The sequence below is a fragment of the Amblyomma americanum genome, chromosome 3, assembly GCF_052857255.1.
Source record: "Amblyomma americanum isolate KBUSLIRL-KWMA chromosome 3, ASM5285725v1, whole genome shotgun sequence".
Classification (NCBI taxonomy): Eukaryota; Metazoa; Arthropoda; class Arachnida; order Ixodida; family Ixodidae; genus Amblyomma; species Amblyomma americanum.
The window spans coordinates 139464046-139490449 of record NC_135499.1 but is presented as its reverse complement, the minus strand read 5'-3'; the positions used below and the strand labels follow the sequence as shown (position 1 = coordinate 139490449).

At 42.8% G+C, this 26404-nt stretch overlaps 1 protein-coding gene across 1 annotated transcript in view; it reads right to left on the bottom strand.

Moving 5' to 3' along the window:
- The window catches only part of mei-41 (ATR serine/threonine kinase meiotic 41), an 84427-nt gene that overhangs the window by 5178 nt on the left and 52845 nt on the right, over positions 1-26404 (bottom strand). Inside the window, exons 38-57 of the mRNA XM_077658011.1 lie at positions 25518-25623; positions 24843-24993; positions 23359-23452; positions 23187-23270; positions 21055-21170; positions 19211-19346; positions 18091-18233; positions 16852-16951; positions 16640-16762; positions 15503-15678; positions 14284-14479; positions 13382-13492; positions 13154-13222; positions 10325-10527; positions 9536-9662; positions 7895-7984; positions 7364-7471; positions 4638-4795; positions 3465-3560; positions 1571-1724 (exon numbers count right to left, since the gene is read on the bottom strand). Of these exons, the coding sequence (XP_077514137.1) occupies positions 1571-1724; positions 3465-3560; positions 4638-4795; positions 7364-7471; positions 7895-7984; positions 9536-9662; positions 10325-10527; positions 13154-13222; positions 13382-13492; positions 14284-14479; positions 15503-15678; positions 16640-16762; positions 16852-16951; positions 18091-18233; positions 19211-19346; positions 21055-21170; positions 23187-23270; positions 23359-23452; positions 24843-24993; positions 25518-25623 (2541 nt within the window). The remainder of the gene's footprint in view (positions 1-1570; positions 1725-3464; positions 3561-4637; positions 4796-7363; positions 7472-7894; positions 7985-9535; positions 9663-10324; positions 10528-13153; positions 13223-13381; positions 13493-14283; positions 14480-15502; positions 15679-16639; positions 16763-16851; positions 16952-18090; positions 18234-19210; positions 19347-21054; positions 21171-23186; positions 23271-23358; positions 23453-24842; positions 24994-25517; positions 25624-26404) is intronic.

Genomic DNA, 26404 nt, shown 5'->3' with positions numbered 1-26404 from the left:
CCAGAGCGCACCTATGGAGTGGATTCCATTTTTTTCATTGCCCCTTTGCTTGCAAGTCACTACCTATCTCCATCACACAATGATGTCATTGCCTCCTTTTGTAGGAAAACAAAATCAACAAGCAAAAAAGGAAAGCACGAAGGATAGCAAAAACAAATCAAATGATAGCGCTAGCTCAAAATCGTGTGCAATGGCTATCAGCACCTTACCACTTTGGCAAACAGCTGCCCTGGTTTAAATGAAAGAAGCAAGCAGTGGAAAATGACCAGGGTGGTGCGCAGCTTTGGAATAGCAAAACTGACTGCCCTTCGTTTTCTAGTTCATTTAGGATGGCATCCCCACCATGCTCTGTAGCATGCTCCAGCCACAGGTGGATTTCTAGCCACATTGAGTGCGATAGAATAACCACTTTCTACTAATGCCTAATTCCACTCAGGTGACCACACCTATACACAAGTCGTTACTGGTCGACAGCTGCAGCCATTGATCTATTTATTTACAACATATCCTGTAGCGCCAAGGTATTACAGCAGGAGAGTGGGTACAAATATAAAAAAACAATACAAATAAGCAAACAATGAAACAATTGAAGAGATGACTATAAAACAAGGCATTTGCAATTTCAGAACATGTTACACAAGCCACAAGAACAACGCATTGCAAAGATAACTCTATGAATAACACATTATTAATCAGTTAAGCAAAATGGACATCGTCAGCTGTGACCACTGCCGCTAGTAAGGTGTTCCATTCAGATATTGTTTTTGCGAAGAAAGAGGATTTCAAGTAATTTGTACGACATTCATTTTTCTGTAATTTTAAAGTTGTGATCCCTCCTGCTTGAGAGTTAGTGTGGAGGCTTGATATATTAAAATTTTTCTATACGAGCAGAGTTATTATAAATTGCATGCGTTAGTTTTACCCGGTCTTCCCTTTGCCTTCAGTCAAGAAGTTGGATTCCAATGCTAGTCTTTAATTGTGTGTTACTAGCTCTCCGGGAACATTTGTTTAATACAACATCACCGCACGATTCTGAATACCTTCAATTTTATCGATGAGGTATTTTTGATGAGGTCCCACAAACTGGAAATGTATTCTAAGTGCAGTCTTACTTGTGATTCGTACACCGCCATTTTCAGTATTTGAGAAGTGCCATGAAGATTACGAATAACGAGGCTAAACATGCTTGCTGCTTTTTTTTATAGCATTATTATGCTGATTAAATTAACACTAGGCTCCTAAGACTTTTTTTTGCTGCCGCATAGCTGCACAAATTAGGAATGTTTGTGCAGCTCAAACAAGTCTATGAGTCAGTTTTTCTATTTACAGATTTGTCATAACACCACATGTCGGATGCATCTATTAAACACTTTTTAAGAGCACAGTATGGCTGTGCCAGTCAGCCAAAATGAAAATTGTCAATAGCCTTTTTAATAGCCTTTTTAATAGCTTAATAGCCTTAATTAACATTTCTCCATGGCTATTATGGTATGCACTAGCTCTATTTGCTACCTCTAGCCCACAGAAATTGACTCAAGCTAAATCCCAAAGGTTTGAGAACAGCTCATGCCTTGTTGAAGAGGCAGTTGAAGTCAACGTGCACAGCATCGCCACATGAGGCGTCGAACAGGATGTTCTCACCGTGCCGATCACCCAAGCCCAGGATGAAACCAACAATGCTCATGACAGCTACCGTTTGGGCATATGACTGCCTTGCAGTGTACCTGAAAGATCCAGACATATATGCGTGAATAAAAGCTACCATGACATGCCATTACACAATGTAGCATTCATGTGTTAATATTTTTTATCATGGTTCTTGTCTACACAAAAGCTTGTGCTCTGGCAGTTCTGCATTTGAAACAGTCTGTAAATGTGTACACTAGAATGCAAAAATTGCGGTTTATTGGAAAGTATACGACCAAGTATCCCCCAGCCTCTGGCTTAGCTTGCACATCCTTTGGATGTCTCCAAGCGAGGATTACATTACGTATGTACTTAGTCATAGCTATTGCTTTTGTCACCCTGATCATCAGCAAGACTCCCCTGAATGAAGTGTTGTGAACTGCTGGCACTGTGTGCATAATAGCTAAGCAACCCGACCTGCATATCTGCCTCAGCATCACTCTGACCATCCCCGAGTCTGCAGTGCAAGAATTTAATCTGTACATCGCTCATAGAATCACCTTCGGTTCCTGAGAGTTTTATGGATCAATTGAACAGTTTCCAGAAATTAATGCCCAAGCTGCAAGTGCAAAATGAAATGCCAATGAAATGGTTGTAGTTTGCTCAGAAGCCTCCGGAAACGTACCTAAGTTTGAACAACATCTACTCCATGCGACATGTGATGAAACTCAGCCAAAACTTGCCAAATGCTAGGCCCCCACACCACTTATTAAATCAGCACTGCAGCTAAGTAGTGTTGCCACTCAAAATTGCCCAGTGATGTCTTGACGAGGAAGGTTTGCACATAAACCACTGCCATGAAGTATTTCCATTACTGAGTGAACAATAGTAGTGTAGCTGTGTTATTTCTGGTTAATGTTAGAAACTGTACAGAGCATATAAGCACTATGCCACTCTCACGAAGCCAACTACAGTGAACTTACCTAATTGAAACATCTAGCTTAATTGAACTGGCACTCTGGTCCTACGAAAACTAAGTGCACTAAATAGGTTCTCATTAATTTGAACCCTGCATATTTGAAACAAATTTACGTTCCCCTTTGAGTTTGAATAATTAAGAATCAACTGCATTGAAAATATGCTGTAACTATGCCACCTATCAGATTCATGTTTAACTGATGTGCAAGTGCATGATTACAGCAGTGGGTTCGATCCCAGTGGTGGCGGCTGCGTTTTGATGGAGGCAAAATGCAAGGCGCCTGTGTACCGTGCAATGTCAGTGCACGCTAAAGAATTGTCAGCGCCAACCGCTTCCTGCTTGTTCCCTCTCTCTCTGTCCTCCTAGCCACTGTTGCGCAGAGCATGTTTGTGCAGAGCGACATCAAGAAGCGTGCATTGCACGCTGAAATGCTCGTCTATTGAAGACATGGTTCGGTGCATGGTCTGCAGACCGCGCAAACGGTACTGGTAACGTGCAGTGCGCCATGGAACCTAACCATACAGAAGCATGACTCTTGGTTCAAATACAAGATAATATCATTGCTTGTTGGTGGAACAAGGCAAAAGGCAAAATTAGCTATTTTTTTCAAGTCAATTTTATCTCAGTAAATTATTTTTTCAAGTCCATGGATTTTTCGGGCTATTTTATTACTCGGAACTCCGAGTCCGCAAAATTGGTCGGCGATTGTTTTCAAACCGATGCTTTGGTCCCATTAACACAAAATGTATTAAAAAAGTTCCCCATGAATCAAACTTTGCGTGATTCCAACAAATTTTCCACTCTTTCTGAATTGAAATAATGGAAAGTTGACCGTTTATTAATTGTGGCCAGTACGCACCAAGCAGTTGGGTCTGGGAAGTTCTTGTGGAACCACTCGACAAAAACAGCAGGGAATCTTGGAAGAAATTTCTCCTTGAATATGGCCAGTTTTTCCCTGTACATTGGACAAATCAGGCAATAAGTGATGCCACGTAAGACGTGGCTGCACTTCGTGCAACGCCGACTACAGTACCCTTTTCTGTCTACTAGCTTGCCTCCCAGAGGCGGTAGGTAGCTGCTAGCAGCCACCACAATCTTTTACTTTCTACGCCACAAAACAGTCAGTTATGGAGGAGAAGTGAGTAGTGCCAGCAGCGTGTTCCATGCACTGCATGCTTTTCGAACAGTATTCAAAAGCTAGAAACTCTTAGGTTATACTGGTTTATGTGTCTGTTTATTTATTGCAAAGTAAATCGAGAGAGTGAAAAGTGGGCCTAACTGAACAAGCAGTATTCACAAAGTTTATATTGCATTTTTCTTTTTGCCTCAGATAGAAGCGATTCGTAGATTGGCGCTAATTTAATAAATACATGCTGGGAGTTGCAAGTCATGTTTTGCTTTCAGGTTGAGGACAGGAAAGCGGTCCATGCAGCCAGATGCAAAAAACTATGTTCGGATCGCACAAGAATGCAAATTTGTAGAACTGTTGTATGTTAGGCTCACAACACTATTGGGTCTCTACCTCACAAAACCTCCGTTCGTCGTAATTCAAGAAAGCTCTAAGCAAAGCAAGCCGTACCTAATAATCAACTTTTCATGCATGAAGAACACCAATGATTGCTTCAACAAACTGAACTGTCCCAACTTTATCACACCAATGCTGCAGTACTGCTTTTTGCTCACTTCACATACACAACAGGATCCTGTATTGTGACGGCACGAAGGGAAAACAAATGGTGGTGGTCGCCACCCCTAAAATTGATCGGTCTACACCAAAAACTTGCCTAGTACATGAAGCTCTCACCACTGCATTTTGTTTATTTTATGTTTATTAGAAACAATATTGCTAAAGCATCATGCCTGTCAAAAATTTTACTCTCCCCTCCAACCCCAAACTACTTTTCCGTGCCACCCTATGCGAATATCCCGATGCTTTCCCTGTTTAGACGTAGTACATCTCTGGCAGCGCAATTAGGTCCACATACAATGACTTGCCATGGTTCGTGCACAGGTATCGTAACACAATACGCACTCGACACTAGCAGCCAGGTCAGGCATCATGTCCTTTATGTCTTTGCCAGGGACGAGCATTCCCTTTTCGCGGTAGATGCGGTTCAGGATGAGTCGAAATCCTTGCAGGTCTGGGATCCATTCGATGATGCCGCACTCTTCATTCAGGGGGACCACATTCTGGTTTCAGAGGTGCAGGCAGAGAGCGAAGGAGATGCATAGAAATGTATGGAAGGAAATGTAAAAGTTGAAACAGTTTGTTATCAGTCACGATCCACCAGATAGTATGCAGACTATTACTAGAGGCATGAGAATATCAAATTTTTGGTCGTGAAGCAAATACGAATATATAAAAGTGGTTGTGAATTGAATGAAATATTTTTGGATAATTTAGAATAATTTTGAATATCAATACAACCAGTTCAAACTCAAGATATGCTTTTCTACAGAACACAGCTATAAAAACAAACAAACAAACAAACAAATATATATTGCAAACAAATTTTGTCTTCACCATCATAAGCATAATTTATTGTAACTTTATGGCCTGCCAGGCATTAAATTAGAGAGGGGGAGTCATGTAGTAATTGTGAACTTTATTTTGTAGACTAATATATTGCTTGCAATTAATTGGATAGCAATTACAATTATTTAGATAACAACTGCATTCAGTGAAAAAAGAAAAGCCCAATAACATAACAAAGGCACTCACTGAATGCCATCGTGAAGCACTGTAAGGTGGCCAGATACCTCCTTATTGGAGGAGTGATGTCAGTGGCAATTAATTGGAAGGGGCAAGGTGGAAAGCACTGCTGGCGAAATGCAACAAGATGGCTCGCGAAGCGGACACAAGGGCAGCAAGCTGAGTGGCAATACAAGCAGAAGCACACACCCTCATAATGCCTGTAGGCAAAGTGCCGGCTGTGGTGTGCCGCCTCAAACATAGTGCTCATGATGATAGATAGCCCGCCTAGCCCTCGCATATCTGTTTCGCTGGACCTCAAACCCTGTGATGGACCCAAATGCTGATGAAAACCGAAGGAGTGAAAACGAAACCACAGCGTCAGATGCCCCAGTGGGCAGGCCACACTATGCATGCTGCGACTGCATGGGCTGGTTTCGAGCCCGATATTTCTGTCCTACCAGAAATATTGCCTGTGGCCTGTGTAGAAATATCGTCGTCTGAGGCCTAAGATGTGCAGTTTCTAGATTCTAAGTGAAAAAAATTTTGAGTAATCAAAATGGTCGCCACGAAACAATTGCAGCAGTGCACATGGACTGCAACTTCGCCAGTTTCCCCATTTTCCACAAGCCGGACTGCTGGAGTGCGTGCTGCGCCTCTTATCGTAGCAAGTGATCTCAAATGAAAGGATCACCGCCAGTCAGGTTCCCCAGCCAGCTGACGACTGCATTGTGGCATGGTGCAATGACATGCTGCTTGGTGCTGCATTTTGTTTTGCGACATGTGAGTGTACAGTAGCCAAGCTGCGGCAGCCTTCGATGGCTGCGAGTTGTGGGGACCTGCCCTGCAGCCCCCTGTGTTTGCTTTCCCGCGAGGCACCGTGCAGCAGCAGTCTCACCCCGAGGATGAACGCATTCCCTTGTCAGTTACATTAACTGTCAAGAGAGGGCGCCAGCGTCGCTGCGCGGGAGACTGCTGAAGCCCGCGCGCGGGAGATGGGGCTCTTCGGCTGGGATCGTCGGCACGAGCGACACGTCCGCTCGCGACTCTGCTCTTCGCCGGCGGGGCGAGGAAGCAACGGGGAGACCCGCTCCCGTATATCGTCCCGTCCGGCCTTCGGAGTAGAGTATATGTCCCTTGCCCTAGCACGGGCGAACATTTGCTCGGAACCTTGCTGGTGAGTCGGACGACCTCGATTCATTAGCGTACCTTGTTGCTAGCTGGCGTGATTGTTGCTGTAGCAATAAATGCCTGTTTGTGTCAGCCAGTGTGTCGTTCCTTTGTTCCCTCAGAGCAAGGCCCGCAGTGGTTGGCGTGCGCTCGGTAGCGTACGCGATCACGGGGTGGGGTTCGGGCGGCTTTGAACCGTGTCAGCCGCGATTGAGTGGGGAGAACCCCAAGTCAAACCCCACAGAGTGTAATGATTTTATGCAAGGCCTAGCACTACCGCGCACAAGCTTCTCCCGTGTGCTGGCGGGCAATGCTAAAACAAAACAGCAAATAAACTTATGTGACAAGTGCAAGTACTGGCGTTTGGAAATGTTGCGATGTTTCGCCGCAAGTACAAATGAACACGAAATTTGTAATTTCTTGGTGTTTAGGAGGTTCGAATAGTTCCAATAGTAGATAATTGAATCGCATAGTAAAAGTTCGTTGGAGGCACTTAGATATCTCTTAACTGCGGGAAGGCGAAAGCCATTTGCGACTCATTGCACTGATTTGAATTTGTCGCGCTCGAATTCATTTCACGCCAGAGAGGAGCAGCTGGTGCGATGGTGGCAGAGAGATCACGTGACATCACAAAGTCACATGACCTAAAATTTAACAGACGCGAGTATATGCCATTAAAGGCTACCGCCTTAATACTAAATAACTATTTGAAGTTTTGAATATTGGCACTCCCCTACTATTAACTCCAAATGAAACTCACCATTGTTTAGAAGAGCAGAAAATAAGCATGGGGCAATCCTGCTGCCACATATGCACTATGCAGATGTTTTGGCAGCACTGACTAAAGGTACATGCTAGTACGTACGCCAATTAAAAGTATGTGAGGCACAACATACGTAGGTACGAATATGCAGTCTTCGCCTCAGACCCTCGGCGCTCTTCTTCAGGTAACGGTTCATGAGGTTGTTGAACTCCATAAGCCGACAGTCCTTACGAAGGTCATCCTGGATGATCAAAACGGGCGTTAAGTGAGGAACAGTTTCCTTTTTATAGGTTGTGTGCACAAGGACTCTTGCGTGAAAGTGCTTTGTTGTGGGCCAGGTCTTTACTAAATCAAAAGCCACTGTTCTTTACTCTAAAACCTGCATATGAACCGTCTTTGCTCCAAAAATGGACAATCATACAATTTGAATAGTCCTACAGACATGTGATAAATGTTTGGCCGCCCGTATAAACTATAGCCGCAAAAAAACAACAACAAATTTTTGCTGCAAATATCCAAATTTGAAAGCACAAATGTTTTTAAAAAAAAATTTGCAACGAATGATCTCTCATAGAAGAAAATCACATTCCCCACATGGATGGTATTTTTAGATGTCCCATAAAATTAAGTGAGCTGGAAAGTCAGTGAAGCCAGGGCAACAAACCTTTGGTTTCAGCATCATAGCATAAGTTTTGCCGTCACTGCCTTTTACTGTGATCTTCTTTGGCTTCTGAAGCGAAGACAGCACATCAACCTGTAGCCAGAAAAAGATAAAACAACATCTATATAGTCTATGGACGAGCTGCTCATTATGTTTACAACATTTTTACATACACACACACATGCAAAAAAAAAAAAAAGCTAGAGCCCCAGGCATCCATGATGAGAGTGAACTTCCTGGGGCAGAGCACAATCCCAGAATACATATGTTCTACCTCTTAAACCAAGAGATGAGCTGTTTGAAAATGAGTCCCTCACTGCAAACAGGCAAAAAAAAAAAAAAAAAACTGCTCAGCTGTCAGTCAGGTGGATTAAGTGGGTGAAGCAGAACTTCATAACCTAGAAAACTGCGTGAATTGGTTTATTCTGTTCAGAGTGAGCATGTAAAGAGCCACGAAATGCTCACTCAGTCAGCTTGTTGCTATATTATGGCTATCAGAAGCTTAATGGGAGACTTCACTGTATTCTTGTTAGGGTACAACTTTAGTTGGAAGCCTTGAAAATGTCACCTACTTTGTGCTCCTGCAAGCAGCTCTAGGCTTGCCAAAACAGAGAGCAACAGCACTCATTCCATGAAAAGAATGAAAAAGAAATGGAACACCACAAAATTAACCACTCAGCAGATTGGAACAGCTATTTATAAAAATAAATAAGTGAATTTTAGCCCAAAAATTTTTGCCCCATTAAAATCAAACAAGAAATTAATAAAAAAATGAAAAGAATTTAGAAAAAAATGTCACTTTTGTGCATAAAGGACATGCTTTTGATGTAATACATCCCTACAGATTCGTTGTTTTTCAAATCACTACCATTATGCAATGCTACCGCTTTGTCAATCGGCCACTATGGTGTATTTATAAATAGCAAAAGCTAGCTGTTGCTTCAGCAAGGTGTGTAAGCTCAGCTTCCAAAGCAGAGGTTCTGCAGGGGCTAATTGGCATCTTTGGTTCATGCATTAACACCACAGTTAATGGTTTGGTTTATGTGGTTTAACGTCCCAAAGCAGCTCAGGCTATAAGGAACGCTGTAGTGGAGGGCTCTAGAAAATTTCAACCACCTGGGGTTTTTTAACGTGCACTGACATTGCATAGTACACGGGCCTCTAGCATTTCGCCTCCACCGAAATCCGACCGCTGAGGCCGGGACTGAATCCACGTCTTAACTCCACAGTTAATATATAGACGGTTAGGCTCACTCACTTCCATGTTGTGGGCCCTTATAGAGTTTGCAGTAATAAGGGAATCACCAAAACCACCACACATTGGAGTGCAGTACATACCAGCGAGGTCAAGGATGGCTGAGATTAAAAATAAAGCTGTGTGCCAAAGAGAGAGACAAGATAGGAAGAAAAGAAATAAGAAAATTTTTATAAGATTACCATTAAAAAACAAAAAATTGCACACTGCACAATCAAGGACAATAATAACCATCATGATGCACAAGGCATTCCTGGCTCCAATTTTTCCTTTGTACAGCCAGCCCTTAAGTTTTCCCAGATAAACAAGGATATTTGGCGGCAAGTAGAGCAGCAAAATACTGCATGGCGTGCTTCAGCCAGAGTAAGAGAAAAAAAAGGGGAGCCCACCCGGTCATTGATGGAGACCAGGTGAACGGGTGTTTGAGGGAATGGCTTGTGGTCCCTGGGTGCCCCGCTGCTGGGGAGGGACACCGAGGTTGCCGACTGCAGAGGCAGCAGGATATGGCTGAAGTTCCTGAGAACATGGCAGTGCAAGTGGTTTTGTGGATTGCGCGGCCGCATTGCAAAAGAAATCAGCCTTCATTTTTGTCATGTCTGCAGGTGCTACTGATGACTCCATGGACACCTCTTCGAACAAGTCACAGGCCACACAATGACTTGTAAGACATGAAACTTCATCCAAGATATGACAGTGTCATCAGCCTCAACAGTCTGATGACGGCAAACTGACTTCTTTATTGTGCCAATGCCAATTACCACTTTAGTAATCATCACCTAGGCAACACCACTTCGGCAACTGTCAGTGATAAGTGGTGCAGAAGAGAGTGGGGCTAACAATGAAAGACTAATAAAGCTTAAAACGTAACTAAGATTATTACATATCTGATCACACAGTGGCCTGGTAGTGTTCTAAGTCCTTTGAACAGGTGACCAGCTACTAACGATGAAATGAGGATGACAGGACAGAACAGCATGAACTGCGCATGTCCGTGCTGTTCTCTCCTGTTGGCCATGTTTTTTAGTGCCGTGCATTCCTGCTTTCAAAATGCACCGATTACAAGCTACTATGTGGGTCTGTACGCAGCCAGTGCTTTCGAAAAGGTGAGCCAGCTTTGGCAGCGTTACATGTTGAGCACAAAAAGGAGCACAGCGATGCTCTCCCAGCAGGAAACTCACGGCTGCTCCAGCATCTTGTGCAGGTCCTTGACCTGTGCCGAGATTAGGAGCACATGTGTCTCCCCGACAGGACGGTTGCACAGCTCGAGCAGCATATCGCACAGGGCAAGGGTGTCGTTCAGGAACTTGGCCAGGGTTGAGTTCTGATGTCGTGCCAGCTGGAACACCTCCTTGCAACGCTGCACCCGCATTGGGTACGAGGACTGCACAAGTTTAACGAACACATTGACAAGTTAGCCAGAATTTGTTCACTGCTTGCAATACTAGCCTTAAATGTACCATTGCATTGCCTCTGTGGGCCACAGCCCAGCAACAGTGAAACCCCGTCAATTCAGACTGGCTGAATTTGAACTTCTTATTTATTAAAATCACAGTCTTGCTGCCAGTTAGCACTACCCTGCTGCCATAGGCTCATCTCTGGCTACTTCTTATCCAGCATTTGAAGGACACGCTGGATAAGGGGAGCTGTGGCAGCGAGAGGGACTTGGGACGTGACCCGCCACTTTCAGCTGTCAGGTAAGAGCTGAAAACAGTCAAGTCTGGCGCAGTATGCTGATCATACTTCATGGTAGGAGTAACACAGGGGTGCTCCAATACAGTCGGCTTTCGATAGTGCTATAAGCACCAAACATCAGGCTTTGTGTAACAGACTTCCCTCTCCCTCTCTCTCCCTCCTGTGTTAGGTGGAACTACCACCTCATCAAAGAAGCTTGGTGTCCCTTTTCCATTGGACGGTGCCCATCCACCCAATTGTCATCCCATTTCTAAATTACACACAGGTTCAACACAGACAAATGGGGTGAAAAATAAGAAAATAGATGGGCACCAGCAGTGGAAGGAAGAATACATAACTGACCTTGCAATAATTGGACATTTAATCTGCTTTGTTAGAAATGTTTACAACTGCGCAAAATAAAAGCCCTCCTTTTACTCACACCACATTCATCTTTTCAACTAAACAGCAAGGTATCACATACTGGCAAGTAGGTAATTAATATTTTTCGTGCATGTAACAAAGAAAAAAAACATGAGGGACATATGCAGGCCTAATGAGGTCCACCAAAAATATGTGTCATATTACGGTCTCATTCGCAAGCATGGACATATAACTAGACATCAATGCTGGTGAACCTCTCATGTATTTTTTTGAAAGTTCGAAATTGAAAATGCTGTTTAAACCCTGTGATGTCCCGGGAAACTCATAGTAGGAAAGCTAACAGCACGGCTGCTATATGGTCGGCTGGTGACCAGGGTTGCGATCATAGTACACAGCATTGTTCCTATTCCTAACCAATGCCATTTGCTGCTAGCTACTGATGTACACGATCTGCATGTGAAAGCATATCAGCCACCTAATTGCAAGAGTTGTTAACTGCAGTATTTGACCACTAAGGGTTATTGATCGATTCTGTAACCCAAATATATGTTGTGCAATTTGAGCGCTAGTGATTAGCATGTACAGTTGGAGACAATTTAAGAACAAACTGGAAAATGCTCCTCAAAGGAGGCCCTCTAACCAATGGCACCACCCTATTGTCATGACGTGATCAACCACCTTACATCTGCTATGGTCACTGGCAGTCACACACTAAAAGGTACAATGCAGATGACTGCAACATAATGACAATAGGTCGACACTGCTGGTTAAAGGGTTTCCTTTGAAGAACTGTCTCCACTTCAGTCTTGAGTTCTATCCAACTATAGCAGTTTCATTATGGAGCTGCAATTCAAGTATAAATTTGATTTAGAATGTTATACAAAGAAAATATGGACATTGCAACATTCATGACAACACATAATATCCTAAATTTTCACAAAATATACAAACAAACTATCTGTGTACATATTTTCTGAAGCACCCAGCAATTCTATTAGATTTGCTCGTCATTATCTGAATAGATACAGTGGTCACAATTTGCGTAGGACTTTCATTATTGTAGAAAAACCACGGACAAATTATGCTTAACAGACATGTGATCACCAAATCATGAATTATGTAATAATTATCCAGACATCCTCGAGATCGCAATAATATGCGAAAATCTGTGAGCTTTCAAACGCAAAATACAATTTCTTGATGGTGATGATTATGGATTTTTATGGCACAAGGGCGTCTATGGCCAAAGAGCGCCATGGCACAAGGTATTTTCGATTACTCAAGATCGGGTCAAAGACCCATTTTCCAAGCATTTTAACCCAGATAAGCCAAGGACCAGGCCACAATTTCTTTTCACTTCAAATAATATGAAGATGATGACTAACCCAGATATGTACTAGTTGCAAGGTTATTGTGTTCCGATTTCTTTTGTGTACAAAGTGTCATGTGTACTTTTTGTACGGTGATGATTGTTGTACCCAGTTGTACATGCACTGGTTACATGCATTTTGTACCCCCTGCTGTTGCGCCCAGTGGGGCCAGGGCCTTGTCAGGAGAGTAATTATCTCCTTTTGTCCTGCTTCACGGGAAGTACCATGTATTGCCCACACAATAAATAAATAAATAAATAAATAAATAAATAAATAAATAAACAAACAAATAAAAATATATAAATTTATCGTGCAATGATGGATATTGGCACGTATTTCCTTCAGCTCTTGAATTGTCTTCACATGCTTCCATGAATTTTACTACAAAATTTTGATTACTCGAATGCTTCTAAGACACTAAAGGCAACAGTATTTATCAACATAATAATGCATACACTGACAGCATGAGCCAAAGCAGTACTATAAGAGTCAGGCTAGAACTAAAACTAAAGGCAGAAGCCAAAACAAAATAAAAGACTGGCAGAAATACTTTCAGGACTGACCAGAGTACAGAAGACTAACCTTGGACACTGCAATCATCATCCACACTGCCTGTGGTGCATATGTAGCCAGCAGCCGAGCAATGATCTCCTGTGTAAAAAATGCCAGAGAAAAAGGGGCAAAGAATGCTGACAAGAGAACCCATGAGCTCCATGCCACAAGGGGTGAGACTACCATAGCACTACTTTCAGCCACAGGTGAACGTGAGCAATTTGGAAATAAATAAATGAACAACATATGTGCAGGCACCTTCAACTTCGCTGCGACCCGCTCGTGTGAGTGGCAGATCCTGGAGATGAGTTGTGGCAGTGCAGTGAAGAATAAATATGGTGGCAGCTGGTTCAGGAGTGTGTCCAGCACCTGGGAAAACATGGAAGGATGGCATATATGAGCATGTAAAAAAAAAAAAGAACATGCACACATATGGATGAGATGCTTCTGTAAATTATTTCTTTAGATCAAGAGTTCTCAAATTGGGCTCAAATTGGAACCCCAGGGTTCCTTGTAATGATTTTTGGGGTTTCCCGAGCACCTATATCCATGCATGCCTCAACCCCATCTTTTCTTTACCCAGTTTAATTTTTGTCTACATCACACTGTAATTGTTAACTGCAGGCTGTTCCACTGTACAGCCAGAGATTATTAATAGAATATGGGCATTTCTTGAGCTGAAATGTGTCTGCATACATTTTTTTTTGTATGCATGTCGGGCACGAAGGGATGCAAGCAATGACCATGTGGGATCCCTCAGCCCCTTTTAAAACCTGTTGGCATCCTCCCAACATTAAAAATATTGAGAACCCCTGCTTTAGATGATTCTAGCAGACTGATTTAGCTATTCCCAGCAGTTTTAAGCATGTCATGGTTATCTTTATGTTTGTGAAAACCTTAAAACAAATGTGAAATCAAACAATGAATCAATAGTCCACCTGAGAAACACTCATCTTCCAGTGGATAAACGTATGTGGTCATGACTTACAATGATGCCAACCCTGTTTATCGCGAAGTAGGTTACCTGGATACCTATACAGCTATAATAACTACCGCTAACCACCACCCTGAGCAACAGTGCTGACATGGTGAAAATCACAGTGCAATCAGCTGGCTCGCATAACGGGAAGGCAGCATTGAAAAAAAAGTCACATGCGCACCCTGTCTGTCATGGTCTTGAGGTATCCTTCGAGTTTGCTGAGCTCTGGTTGAACGCGACGTGCGCGTCCCATCTCGGCCACCTGGGAGCCCAGGTCGAACCAGATGGACAGCATACGTGGCATAGAGTGGTACATGTGCTGGCAGCCGTAACGCAGGGATTCACCGTAATGCCGCACCACATGCACCATCGTGTCCCTGCACGCGAGCAAAAAAAAAAAAACAGCATATTGCCAAACCTATGTTGGTTTCAAGTATTTGTACTGTTGTGTAGAATGCACATTAATGCATAAGTGACACTTTACGAACTAAACTAGTCTGTAATTTTTTGCCACAGTAATAATGGCACTGCGAACAGGCAGGGATAGAGTACCTAAAAGGTGCTTGCTATGCTATGGAAAATTAGCTGGCGGCAACTGTATCCCTTCCAAGTCAAGAAGCTTGGAATGCTGCGAAAAAAATTCCAATGAATCTAGGACAGATGGTCTGCGTGGCACATAGTAATCAGTCTTTCACAATGATACCAGACCTAGGGCGGAGGAATCACATGACAGTTACTGTGCCTTATGCTTTCTCTCAGAGAAGGTCCCACACCAGTCACAAAAGTGGGTCCAAAGAAGTTCCTTCAAGTTTAGATGACCAAGATGGCTCAATTTGGTAAGATACACTGGATGAGATCTTTAACAGATGAAACCCCTTTTAATGCCCCCCCCCCCCCCCCCCCCCCCCCAAGCTAGAAAAACTTCTATGAAGAGGGAAAAAATGTCTCTGAGAAAGTGTTCCTTGCTTTAACAGTTAAGTCTTGCTGTACAGGTCTTAACACAGCAACACTTAACCAGACCATGCACCTGATACTTTTTGAATTATTGCATCCTGCAATATTCAAGTTTCTCAGAATGCACTAAGCTGTATTTAGACAGGTGGCTGAAAAAAAATGATCAAAACTTCAGAAAAGCAACACCTCCTAATGGCCTTGAGGCACAGTGTGGAATAAAGTGGTACACTGCACTGGTGCAGCACAGACAAGTGTAGATAAAGCCAATCAACTCTTCAATGCATGCACATGTTCCAGGGAAACTATGTGTGTATGTGCATGTTATTTTTTTTAATCCTGTGCTCTGAAAATGTTCAAACTCGCTGTACAAACAGAAGCAAAAGTGAACATACACAAGGCACATGCAAAAACCTCCACATGAAGAGATAAAGGAAAAGGCCACATACGCTTTCTTCTCCGGCTTCTCATTGAGGGGCAGCATGGTGTCGCAATACTTGGCGAAATGAAACAGGCCATCCTCCCAGGTGGTGCACGCCCGGGCCGCGCTCTTGTAAAGGAAGGCTAGACGTGTGCTCTCCACAGCTGCGGACTCCTCACTGTAGCGTGCCAGGAGCAGGCGTGCCTGGGTACCAAAAGAGCCAGCCTCCTTTTCCATTTTGTTTCAAGAGAGCTAACAGCAGTATGTATGCAACGCTCAAGTTCTGTTGGCAGACAGTGCCTATTGCAGTGCACAGAGAGGTACAGCAGGGATAACCATCTGCAGGCTTATGAGTACAAGCAGATGACGAAGTGACACTGCATGAAAACAGAGGAACTGACGAAGGTGTACACAGAGGTGCCATCTGATGGCACAGAGTGGAAACTATTTAGTATGTTCTTTACTATTAAAGCAACAGAAAACCAGAACACTCATGACTTTAAAGTGCCCACAACAGCCTAAACTTCACCATCATCATCATCATCAGCCTGACTACACCCATTGTCTGGTGCTCGGCTTACATAGGGTGAAATGCTTGGGAAATGGGTCTTTGACCCCATCTTGAGAAATCGAAAATACCTTGTGCCATGGCGCTCTTTGGCCTCAGTTGCTCTTGTGCCATAAAAATTCATCATCATCATCATCATCACTACACCCACTGCAGGGCAAAGGCCTTTCCCATGTCTCTCCAATTAACCCTGTCCTTTGCCAGTCTGAGTAAGTGACTATCTTTGCTTACTCTGCTTCATCACCCTTTAGTGACACTGTTTCTGCAACAATGGGACATGTGCACTGTCCTTTCAGGGACAACTGTGCACACACTATAAGAAGATGCACCACATATTCACGACAGTTTATTTTTACCTAACAGTCAATATGGATCTTCCACATATCCTGGCCTCTTTTCAGTGCACAGTTGAAGAAATAAACATCAAATTTTCACAAGCCCCGCTCATCTTTACGCTAGCAAGATATCTGCATGCACAACGGCCAAGACAGTCTGCACATAGTATTTCTTTGGTCATGCTGGGCAAAACAGTATGAACAGCATACATTTTATTACAGTTAATGCATTATTCTTAAAAGCAGCTAGCCAAAAGCCAACCTTTGCACATGCGAAGCGTTCTTCAGGGGTGGAAGAAGAATCGCTGCTGCTCTCCGAACTGCAGCTAGGAAAATGACGCTCAATGCCACGGTGGAGTTCCGAAAGGGCTCGTTCCCTTTCACCCTGCAAGCAGCATTTTCAGTTCTTCAGTGTCACTGGTTTGTTATCTGGAAGCACTAGTCTGCAAAAAGCTATGATCAGCTTTCATTTACCTTTGCCCAGAGCCACTTGGCTTTTTCAAGGAAGATGTCGGGTAAATCACACCCCTCAGTTTCCAAGAGACAGCTGTAGGCCTGCTGCAGGTGCCCATTCCTGGTGTAAGCAAGAAGGGACAGATTCCATGCCTGTGGCAAAAACTCTGTGGTTTGCATAAAGTTTTCCGTCTACACAACCTTATCCAATGGTTCTCATGCAAGCATTTGAAATCCCACTAGGATTCTAAAAGATATTTCTAGGATCCACAAATTAATCACAGAGCAATCACAAGGCCAGATAGAGGCGTGTACATGCCTTTTGCAAGAAAACGGTTACAATTATCTGCAACGTGCCCAGAGTGTATCGCAAGTCACCGAACTTCACAGCTTTATATGCAAATGCAGAAGTAAGGAAGCAAATTACATGTTCAGGAATTTAACAGATGTCTTTAATTGTGAAATGTTTATGCTTTAAGCCTACCTCAGTACTCATGAAATAGTGCTAGTTACTTCTTAAGCTATTCCAAGTGGAAATTGTTTTAATCATTGGACGACAAACTAAGCCAATCACTACACCATACAATAAACTGAGGTGTTGAAAGGTACAGAAAAAGATTATGCATGCTGAAATCAGTCAAGAAATGCAGAAATCAATACTAATGCAAAGTGTGCCAAATGAATCCGTCCAAAAGAGTCTAAACGCAATGTTAATCGTCTTGATGTCTTTACTAGAATTGCTATAACATGTGGCATTGTGCATTCTAAAGCAATTGCATTTAACTTCAGTTAATTCTACCCTAGTGCAACATGCAACATCAGTTAATATTATTTGAAGTTCAAAGTAAGAAATTAAGCAAATGAAGCTTTTGTTCAGCTGAAATATTTCTCATGTTCCTCGGAAATGAGTGCTGTAGTTGCCATACTGCAATACCCACACACATAGCAACATCCGGTTGCCACTATTTGCCACTGTCTTCGCAAGAAAAAATAATGTCCTCTCTCAAGCAAAGCTTCAAGTTAAATCATCGTTGGCCTCAGTCCCTGAACATCTCTGTCCAAGACATGCAAGCATAGATCATTAAACATCTTATTTCTTTTAAGCTAAAGGAAGTCAGCTGTACTATATTATGAGCAAGGTGCTACACACAGTGGCAGCTTGTCCACCGGAACTTTTCTATGCAAGCATATCTGACTGGTCCTATAGGAATGTCGCTGCTGATGACCAGGTACAAAGACATGAATCTAAAAGATGCTCACTGTCTCGCCAGTTTGGCACTCTGCAGCCAACACTTGGCCAGCTCTGTCTGGAGGACATCCTCCAGGTCGTGGTGCTTTCTCCTGGCAATGCTCAGCAGTGCTCGTCGCACATTCCACAGCGGCTTCAGCAGAAGTGGAGAACACTGCGTGACACGATTGACACGTCTCTTGCTCACAAGGTGCAAAATTAAATCTAAGTTTAGTATTCCAGTCACTGCAGAATGACATTGTGATCTCATGCACTGAGGCTTCACTTTGTCTGCAAGCTATGTGCTTGTTTCGGAGGCCTCAAAATTAGTTACTGTGGCCAGAGGACGCCATGTGTTCCTATGTGTTCCTATATCTCTTGTGATGTGAACTAAAAGAAGCGCGGCTTTAACAGCTGCACAGAGACAGACGTAAGCAATTCAAGTAGCTACCGGCCTGCAAGACTGACTAGCAGTGACGCAAAGAGGTAATTCAGAAGTACTGAATGCAAAAGCTACACCTGCAAACTGGATGTGCCTGCATATTACTTGACAGCATTTCCAAGTTTAAAACAAAGACGGCATTAAATGTGAATGCGATCAAGAGCTGTAATAAGGAAGTAATCACTCGTTAGCGTCCACCGAAGCGCAGCCATATGGCTACAAAGGAAAGCTATACAGCTTCCAAAGAAACATCGCAGTTAAAGTTAAAGAAAGATTCGTCCTGGTCCAGGGTTCCAACCTGGGACCACCGCCTCACCAGGGCAGCCACTTTACCAACTGTGCTAACCGGGACAGCTAGCAATGGTAGGGTGAGAGCAAATTGATCAATAACTCGAAGTGGGAACAGTGTTGGTCCAATGTATAGGAGAATCCCCCAAGGTAGAGTAGATTTGTAGTAAGGGTTGTAGTTGCATCCACTTAAGTGCTGCCAAATGGCTACAAAGGAAAGCTACACAGCTTCCACAGAAGCTTTGTGGTAGCTTATCTTTGTAACCCTATGGCTGCGCTTAGGTTTATTGAATATTTGGAAATTCTCAAATATCAATTTCTCAAATTAAAGAACCGATTAACAAACGCATTTGATTCATATTCGTAATTTCGAATATTCACACACTCCTAGTTTTAACACAAGTCAAGCACATTCCACTCACCTGAACAAGGCCTTCACGAGCCTTCCATATGTCAAGCAGTGAAGTAAGCATAGCCAGCTTTTCATCGCGGCTACAGCCAGACTCCATGTCAACTAACACGCGAAAACCCTTCTCCACCTCAGTCAAAATGTGCAACCTGCAAGACACAGTGCGCCATAAGGTGCCTACGACAGCACAACACTGTACCTGGCAGTACTTTGACATGTTAACTTAAATTACAAAACCTAAAACAATAATAATGACAGCCATGTCAATATCCCCATAAATAGCACAGACATAGGAGCCCGTTCCTCCCCACTGGCAAGCGTGGCTGGCCTTGGTGGCTCATGCTGACCCCTTGGCTGTTGTCCACTTAGTGGAAAAGCACCTCTAAGATCTTGATCTCACCGCCTAGTCTTCTCTTTCTCCTGGAATCAATACCATGAGTTTAATATCACCCACATTTATGTAGCAGCATGAAGTATGAACTGCGATCAAGTAGAACAGAAAGTTGAGCTAGTTGGTACAACATTTTCGAGGTGAACAACACAAAGACGAAGGATGAAGGGAGTAAGACAAGACAAGTGTTGACTCTCAACTGTGCATTGATTTGAAAAACAAGAAAAATATAAATATTCGCAGCTACAGTTGCTTGTACTAAGGGCAAAAATAAAAAAGATCTCGCACCTTTAGGCCAAGTGCACCATTGCTGTGATCGCACAATAGCTGATCAGATTTTTTGGACTCCAATTACTCGGATTGTGCAATAGTTCAGATTTTGTTGCAGAATAACCACACACATGCCTTCGAGACGTGTACATTTCATGACCGATATTTCAGATTTTGTAGAGCCCAAAAGTTATTTTCTTTTTTTTAGGTTGAAATAAGTTGCGGTGGGCATCGCTGTTCCAGTCCAGTCGACTCTTCACCAACAAAGAATGAGTCTTTATGAATTGGTTTGGGCACGCGTCGCGATTTGTTTGTTTCACTGTTGCCACTAAACGCAATGGCATAGAATACTCTTCCTTCTAAGATCTCGTGTACCATGGTCCCGTGTAGTGATGGCAGGGCAAGAAACATGGCCCATGAAGATAAGTGCGCGATCATGCTGATAACACGACAACAGGAGCTCAGACACTGCTGCCACCTGTGCAAAAAGGAACAAGGAAGTGCGAGGGAGTGACGTCATTGGTACCTGATGCTTCTTGCGTGCTCTCTCTCTCAGTCCACCTAGCACATTTTTGCTCGGTAAACAACACGTCCTTGCCTTGCCTCGCACACGTATATCTGCCGAAATCACATGGAGTATGCACGTACAGAGCAAAAAGCAGTGGGGGTGCATAGCAGCGTGGCAGCATCGAATTGCTCGTTTGTTTATGGCATTGTTCGCGATGTGACCTGCTGGTTGTGCAACCAGTATCGATAAGGTGAGGTGTTCCGCACAATCCTGACATCACTGAAACATGATTCCAACTCAAATACACGTCAATATTAGCACATTTTTCAAGCCAACTTTATCTCAATAAAGTGAATTTTAGTTCAGGTATTTTTCAGACTATTCAATTATTTGGACCATTTCTCGGGTCCCGCTGAGTCTGAAAAATCAGTCGGTAACTGTTTACACTAATAAATCTTCAGTTGGAGAGTCAGCACTCATCTCACTCCCTTCGCCCTTCGTCTCTGCATAGCTAGGCTTAAAAACAAATGACAATTCATGTTTTTCCGAGGGGGCAGTAAATGTCAAATAATATCAATATTCATAAATAACACAAGAAAAATGTCACAGCATAATGCTAAAAGATGCAAACTTGCAAAGTTCTGGGTCTAAACTTCCCGGCTAAAAAATTTAGCACAGTGATACACACCTGGAAACATAACGATAGCCCCTCTGGTAGGCCTCCTGCTCCATTGCAGCAGCTGCAAGGGGGCTAGTCTGGTGGCTGCGAGCTTGGGCCAGGCTTTCAGAGAATGCATTTTCATCCTAGTTTTGCAAAAAAGAAGAAAGAAAACCAAGTGCTGAGGGAAGCTAATAGAAGATGTAAAAAGAAAATAGCTAAATGAAAACCAAAAGAGAAATTAATAGAAAGAAAATTTAATTGCACAACACCAAGGGACCCTCTACATTAACGCATTCAGTGGACAGCTGCCCAAACAAAAGGCACCAAACAGGAACAATGCAGAGTCAAAAGAGACAGCACTATGACACCACCACTGTCTTTAATTTTCATAGCAACTGAACCTACATGCTGTTATATGAACAGCTCCTTGTAACAACAAATAAATCCTACTCATTGGCACTCTGTGCAGAAAATAGCAGTTTAAAAGAGAGTATCATAAGCACACTTTCTCACATGGATCCACACCCAAATAAACCTTACCTTATCATCTTCTTGCCTAGTTATGACTATATGATGCATTAAACTCCCCATTTCACCAAAAAATTACAGTGTGGAAGGGAAGGCCACGCATTTACAGTTGCAACAAGCAAAACAATACCATAAATGGCCGCCACCAATGAAAGCCAAATTCCCAATAACTGCTTTTGGCTGACGAGCACCGAATTGAGGTAACAGCAAACCAAGAGAGATATGTCCAAAGAACAGAGTACCATGTTTACTACAGAGCGTAAAACCCATTCCACATATCCTCATTTTCTTAGAAACAAAGCAAGAACTAATGTCCATGCGACATATAGCAAAGAATGACATCACTGCCTAGTGGTGTAGAAAATCAGCATCATGGCCACGGGGGAACTTAACATTGCTGAATCACATAACCAGGTGCTCTAATTACAAAAACTGCTTTTTAATAATGATGGATCCAAACCATTATGAGAGGATTGTCAGAATATATATTGTCAGTTACGTCAGATACGAACAATAAATGTTGTCTTTAGCACAAAAAATTTTTAAAAATGACGACATGAGCCTCAGATTTAGTAATACACTGCTTGAATGAGAAACATCAATAAAATTTTTAGGAGTAATTTTTGATGACAATGATAATGTAATAATGCAATCTAGTCGCAACATGTAGACTACATTAGAACAAAAACTGCTTGCTCCATTGGCGCAATTAATAGATTCTGTAGTTCCATCCCTGAGATAGCAAGAATACCATTTCGTTATTCTCTGAATTACTCTTGCAAATTACTATGGATTGCTTGTAGGGGGACCTGCCACTATTCCCAACCAGCATCTTAAAGAAGAGAGCAATATGAGCCAATGCAAACCTGTTCCATACGAAGTCCACTTCAGGAATCTTTCTAAAGTACCAATTACTCATTACTGAAGAGATACGAAGCTATCTATTTATATAAGGAACTTCGTTCAACGTAACAAACACGTTTTTCCAGAGCAGTATCTAAATATGCAAAATATGCGGATAGCCTATGGTTTTCCACATCACAATACCAAGTTCCAAAAGTAAGCACTAATTATGGTTTTCAGACAATAGAGTACCAGATACCTTCTACTATCAATCTACATCCTCAAATTCTAGAAATGACAATCCAAAATTATAGTTTACAGTATCTCAGTGTCATTTTATTTGTTGCACAGGTGGGTTGGCTTCTGTTGTTCAGCGAAACACTTCTTTGTACTTTCTTTCCCCAGAAAACAGGCCCTAGTCACACGTGGAAAGCCCCTTTTGTGTGTACATCTGCAGTTAGTCTGTAACAGACTGAACTGAAGTAAACATAATTTAGTATCTGAAAAAAAAAATTGGAAAAGAAAACAATAACAAATTGCACAACTATTTAACCAAAAATACTATTAAAGACATCTAATGGTAATGAGATAAGCAACATGCCAAATAATGGTCACTAAACATGGCTTCATAGCTAGAAGCAGAAACACAAATTGAAGTAGTCCACAATGTGGCGCTTTTTACTGATGCGGCAAATGTGGGGATGCCTATATGGGTTTTCCTTTGCCACATTATGTACTCAGTTACAAAAAATAAATAAATAGCAAATAGTGCGCTAGCGGATACTTACTAAGCTGTGAGCAGCTAGAAGAAGCCGTCCCGTGGCCACTCCCCAGGAGCTCCAGCTGTTCCCTGAATCTTGTAGGACTGAGTCCTGTGGAAAGAGAGCAATAATGCATTGAGAAAAGTGGCCACGGCAGTGGTTCCACAATATTGGTCAAGCAGCAAAAAGATGGGCCGACCTGAGTGTGCAAAAATTTCTGCAGAGAGTCCCAGCTGCTAAGCCGCCAGGCTGCCTCCACTTGGTACTCAATTACACCCGGTAGCCAGTCGCTCCTTACGATGCAAAAGCAAGAAAGAAAACATAAAAAAGGCAATCAGCTGTAAGGGTCGTCAGTGGAGAACAATATGCCAGGCCTACAGTACTTCTTTTATTGCTTTTTTTAATCATCACAGATCCTTCTCAGGGGGGTGAGTGACCTAAAACCAAACAGTATTTACATCTGGGCATAATATAGGCATACTGCTCTTTCCTTTTTTAGTGTGAAGTCTGTACATCACTGCATGCTCTAAACACTGCACATTACTTCGTAGCTTGTTTGTACAAAACGTTCAAAGCTGTTATGTGGCTCGAGGTGGCACTGTGCAGCCTAAATCAATATTGCCGCATTGAACAGAAATGAAACTGCAAGTATTAATGACTTATCACCATCATGAGCCTAGTTACTATTTCATCTGCAGGACAACTCCAAGCCCCAAGAATGGTGCACACTATTTCAAGAGGTCTGCAATAAGGACCACTAAAAACAATTTAACAAATTACTTTTTTTCCAAAATAAGTTCGAAGGTTCTAGAGAACTGTGTTCACCGAGTTTCACCTGCATTTTTTTTAAGACATATAATTGCTGAACCAAGAAAGGCATCTTTAGTGAGGCTGCCTGTAACTACTGCACTCTCAAAATCACTGACGAGATAATCCATGAAGCCATCATGAAATTCTAAAAGGTAAGCTTTAGATTGTGAAAGTAATATCAAGATAGAGTGACCAATGGGAACAGAAAAGACACACAAACGACAGGATCAGCACCTTTGTGTGTCTTTTCTGCTTTCATAATACTTGCACCACGAACCAACTAGCCCAAACAAGAGTTTTACTTTAGATTATAGTAGTACTCATTGTGGCAGGAGTCATCTGCTTGGTGCAACTTCGTCATGAAGGGCTGATTAGGTCAACACTTTGAGCTAACATGACCAAACTGACATGAATTACATGTCAGTCTGGTCATGTTAGCTTGAAATGTTAGCACTATGTCATGTGCAGTAGTTTATATCTTTACGTCTATGCTCCTGTCTCCAGTGTGCGAAAAATCTCTAAATGGCCTTACATCTATGCTCCTGCCTCCGGTATTCTAAAACTCTCTAATTGGCCTTACGCCTACGCCCATGTCTCCAGCATGCTAAAACTCTCGGATTGTTTTTTTTTTTTGCATGAAATGGTAATCTTTTCCTCGTGCTTTGGAAACACATAAAAATTCTGCAGCATGACAAAACGACCAAAAATGTCTCACACAACTTATTCCACAAAATACAGCCACAATTAAAATTCACTTTAGTGTTCTTTAATTATAAACCAATACTTGCTGGGAGAAGCTGCTGAATCTCTTTCCACATCTTTATTGCTCTGACATGCGAAGCAAGGTGCTTGTTACAAGGTGGAAACGCGCACCTCTCAGCCAGCAGGCCCGAAGCATGCGTGAGTGCAGTGCTGGGTTGGTCCAGGCCAAGCAGGCAGCTCAGCAGCCCCTGGTGGTAGGAAACCTGAGATGTCGGCAGCCTCAGTGCCCGCTCATAGCATGCGAGGGCATCCTGGAGCTTCCCTGCACAATGACATAGCATCACTTATCAAGCCACTGTAGGCCAAAGAATAAAAACCACAGATGCTGAAGCCTGAACTACTACAACTGTGACACTAGATTAAAGCTACCAAAATTCTTTTGAGACCACCAGGCAACGGTCACAATCCCAAGCCAATTGTTCAAACTAAAATGCTGTGCAGTGTGCAGGGTGGTTAGAGCGGCTGTCTCACTTGTGGTGAGCACCTGAACCGTGTCATGAGGGAAGGGATGAAGGAGGAGCAGGAAAGAGAGCGGCCATAGTGGAGGGCTTTGGATTAGAGTTGACCGCATAGGGGCTGTTTAGTGTGCACTGACATCACACAGTAGTGGGGATTTCTGCATTCTTCCTTCATTAAAATGCAGCTACCATGGCTGAAGTTCAATTTCGTCACTCTGTGCTCAGCAGCTGAATGCTGTAGCCACTAAGCCATTGCAGTGGGTTAGACTGAAGGGTGCAAACACGCACACCAGCAACCTAGCAACCTAGAGGTGAAAAACAAACTCGCCCATTGCTTGGTGCTCAATGATTTGGTCTTCCAAAGATGGCTGACTGTTTCGGACTGCAGCCACTCCAGCGACTCCATCTGGCTCGTCCAGTGCCACATACACTTTCTGTAATGCACAGAGTGATTCACATGGTCCAGATGAAACAATGCTGATGAAAAAATCACAGAACAGCAATAAAGGCTAACAGAAGCCCCAAACAAAAATAAATTAGGCGTCACTCTACTGCAGTCATACCTTAACCAGCAAAACGAAATCTGAATATTGAAGACACTGAATTTGCATGCTGACTAGCTAAGACTGAATTTCAGTTTTAAAATCAGCAACTGATTTCTATCAAGATTACAAAAAATGTACATTTTAGGCAATAACCTTGCATTTTATGGCAGCTTTTTGCTTAGTGAAATAAATGACCATGATGTTGGTTGCATGAACACAACAGGTGTGCATCAAGTCAGTCCCATTGCTTGTTCAATGATAGTGCTTTGACACGAATAACTCAACACAGTAAAATCTTGTTAATTCAGACTTCAAAGGAGTGGAAAAAATGGCAGTTATTTGAATGTCAAATTAGCAAATAACTCTCGAAACTGCCAGAAACCGTTTGTGTGAAAGTAAAATTTATTTTGATGAAAACCTTGCTAATGGCCATCTGCTTTTGCGACAAAAACTGCGTGACGACAACGATTTTTCGCAGTTGCGTCAAATGCTTTAATTCATGCATGCTATCCGAAAAAATGCCGTAAGCAAGACTGCTCCATAATGGTAAATGTATCTGCGGCTTCCTACAGTATGAGACACAGTAGCACTAGAGGTTCTTCGCATGTGGCATTGCCCTTGAGGACGTTTCACTGCGTGAACAACGAACAGCACGTGCTGAGTGCAGACT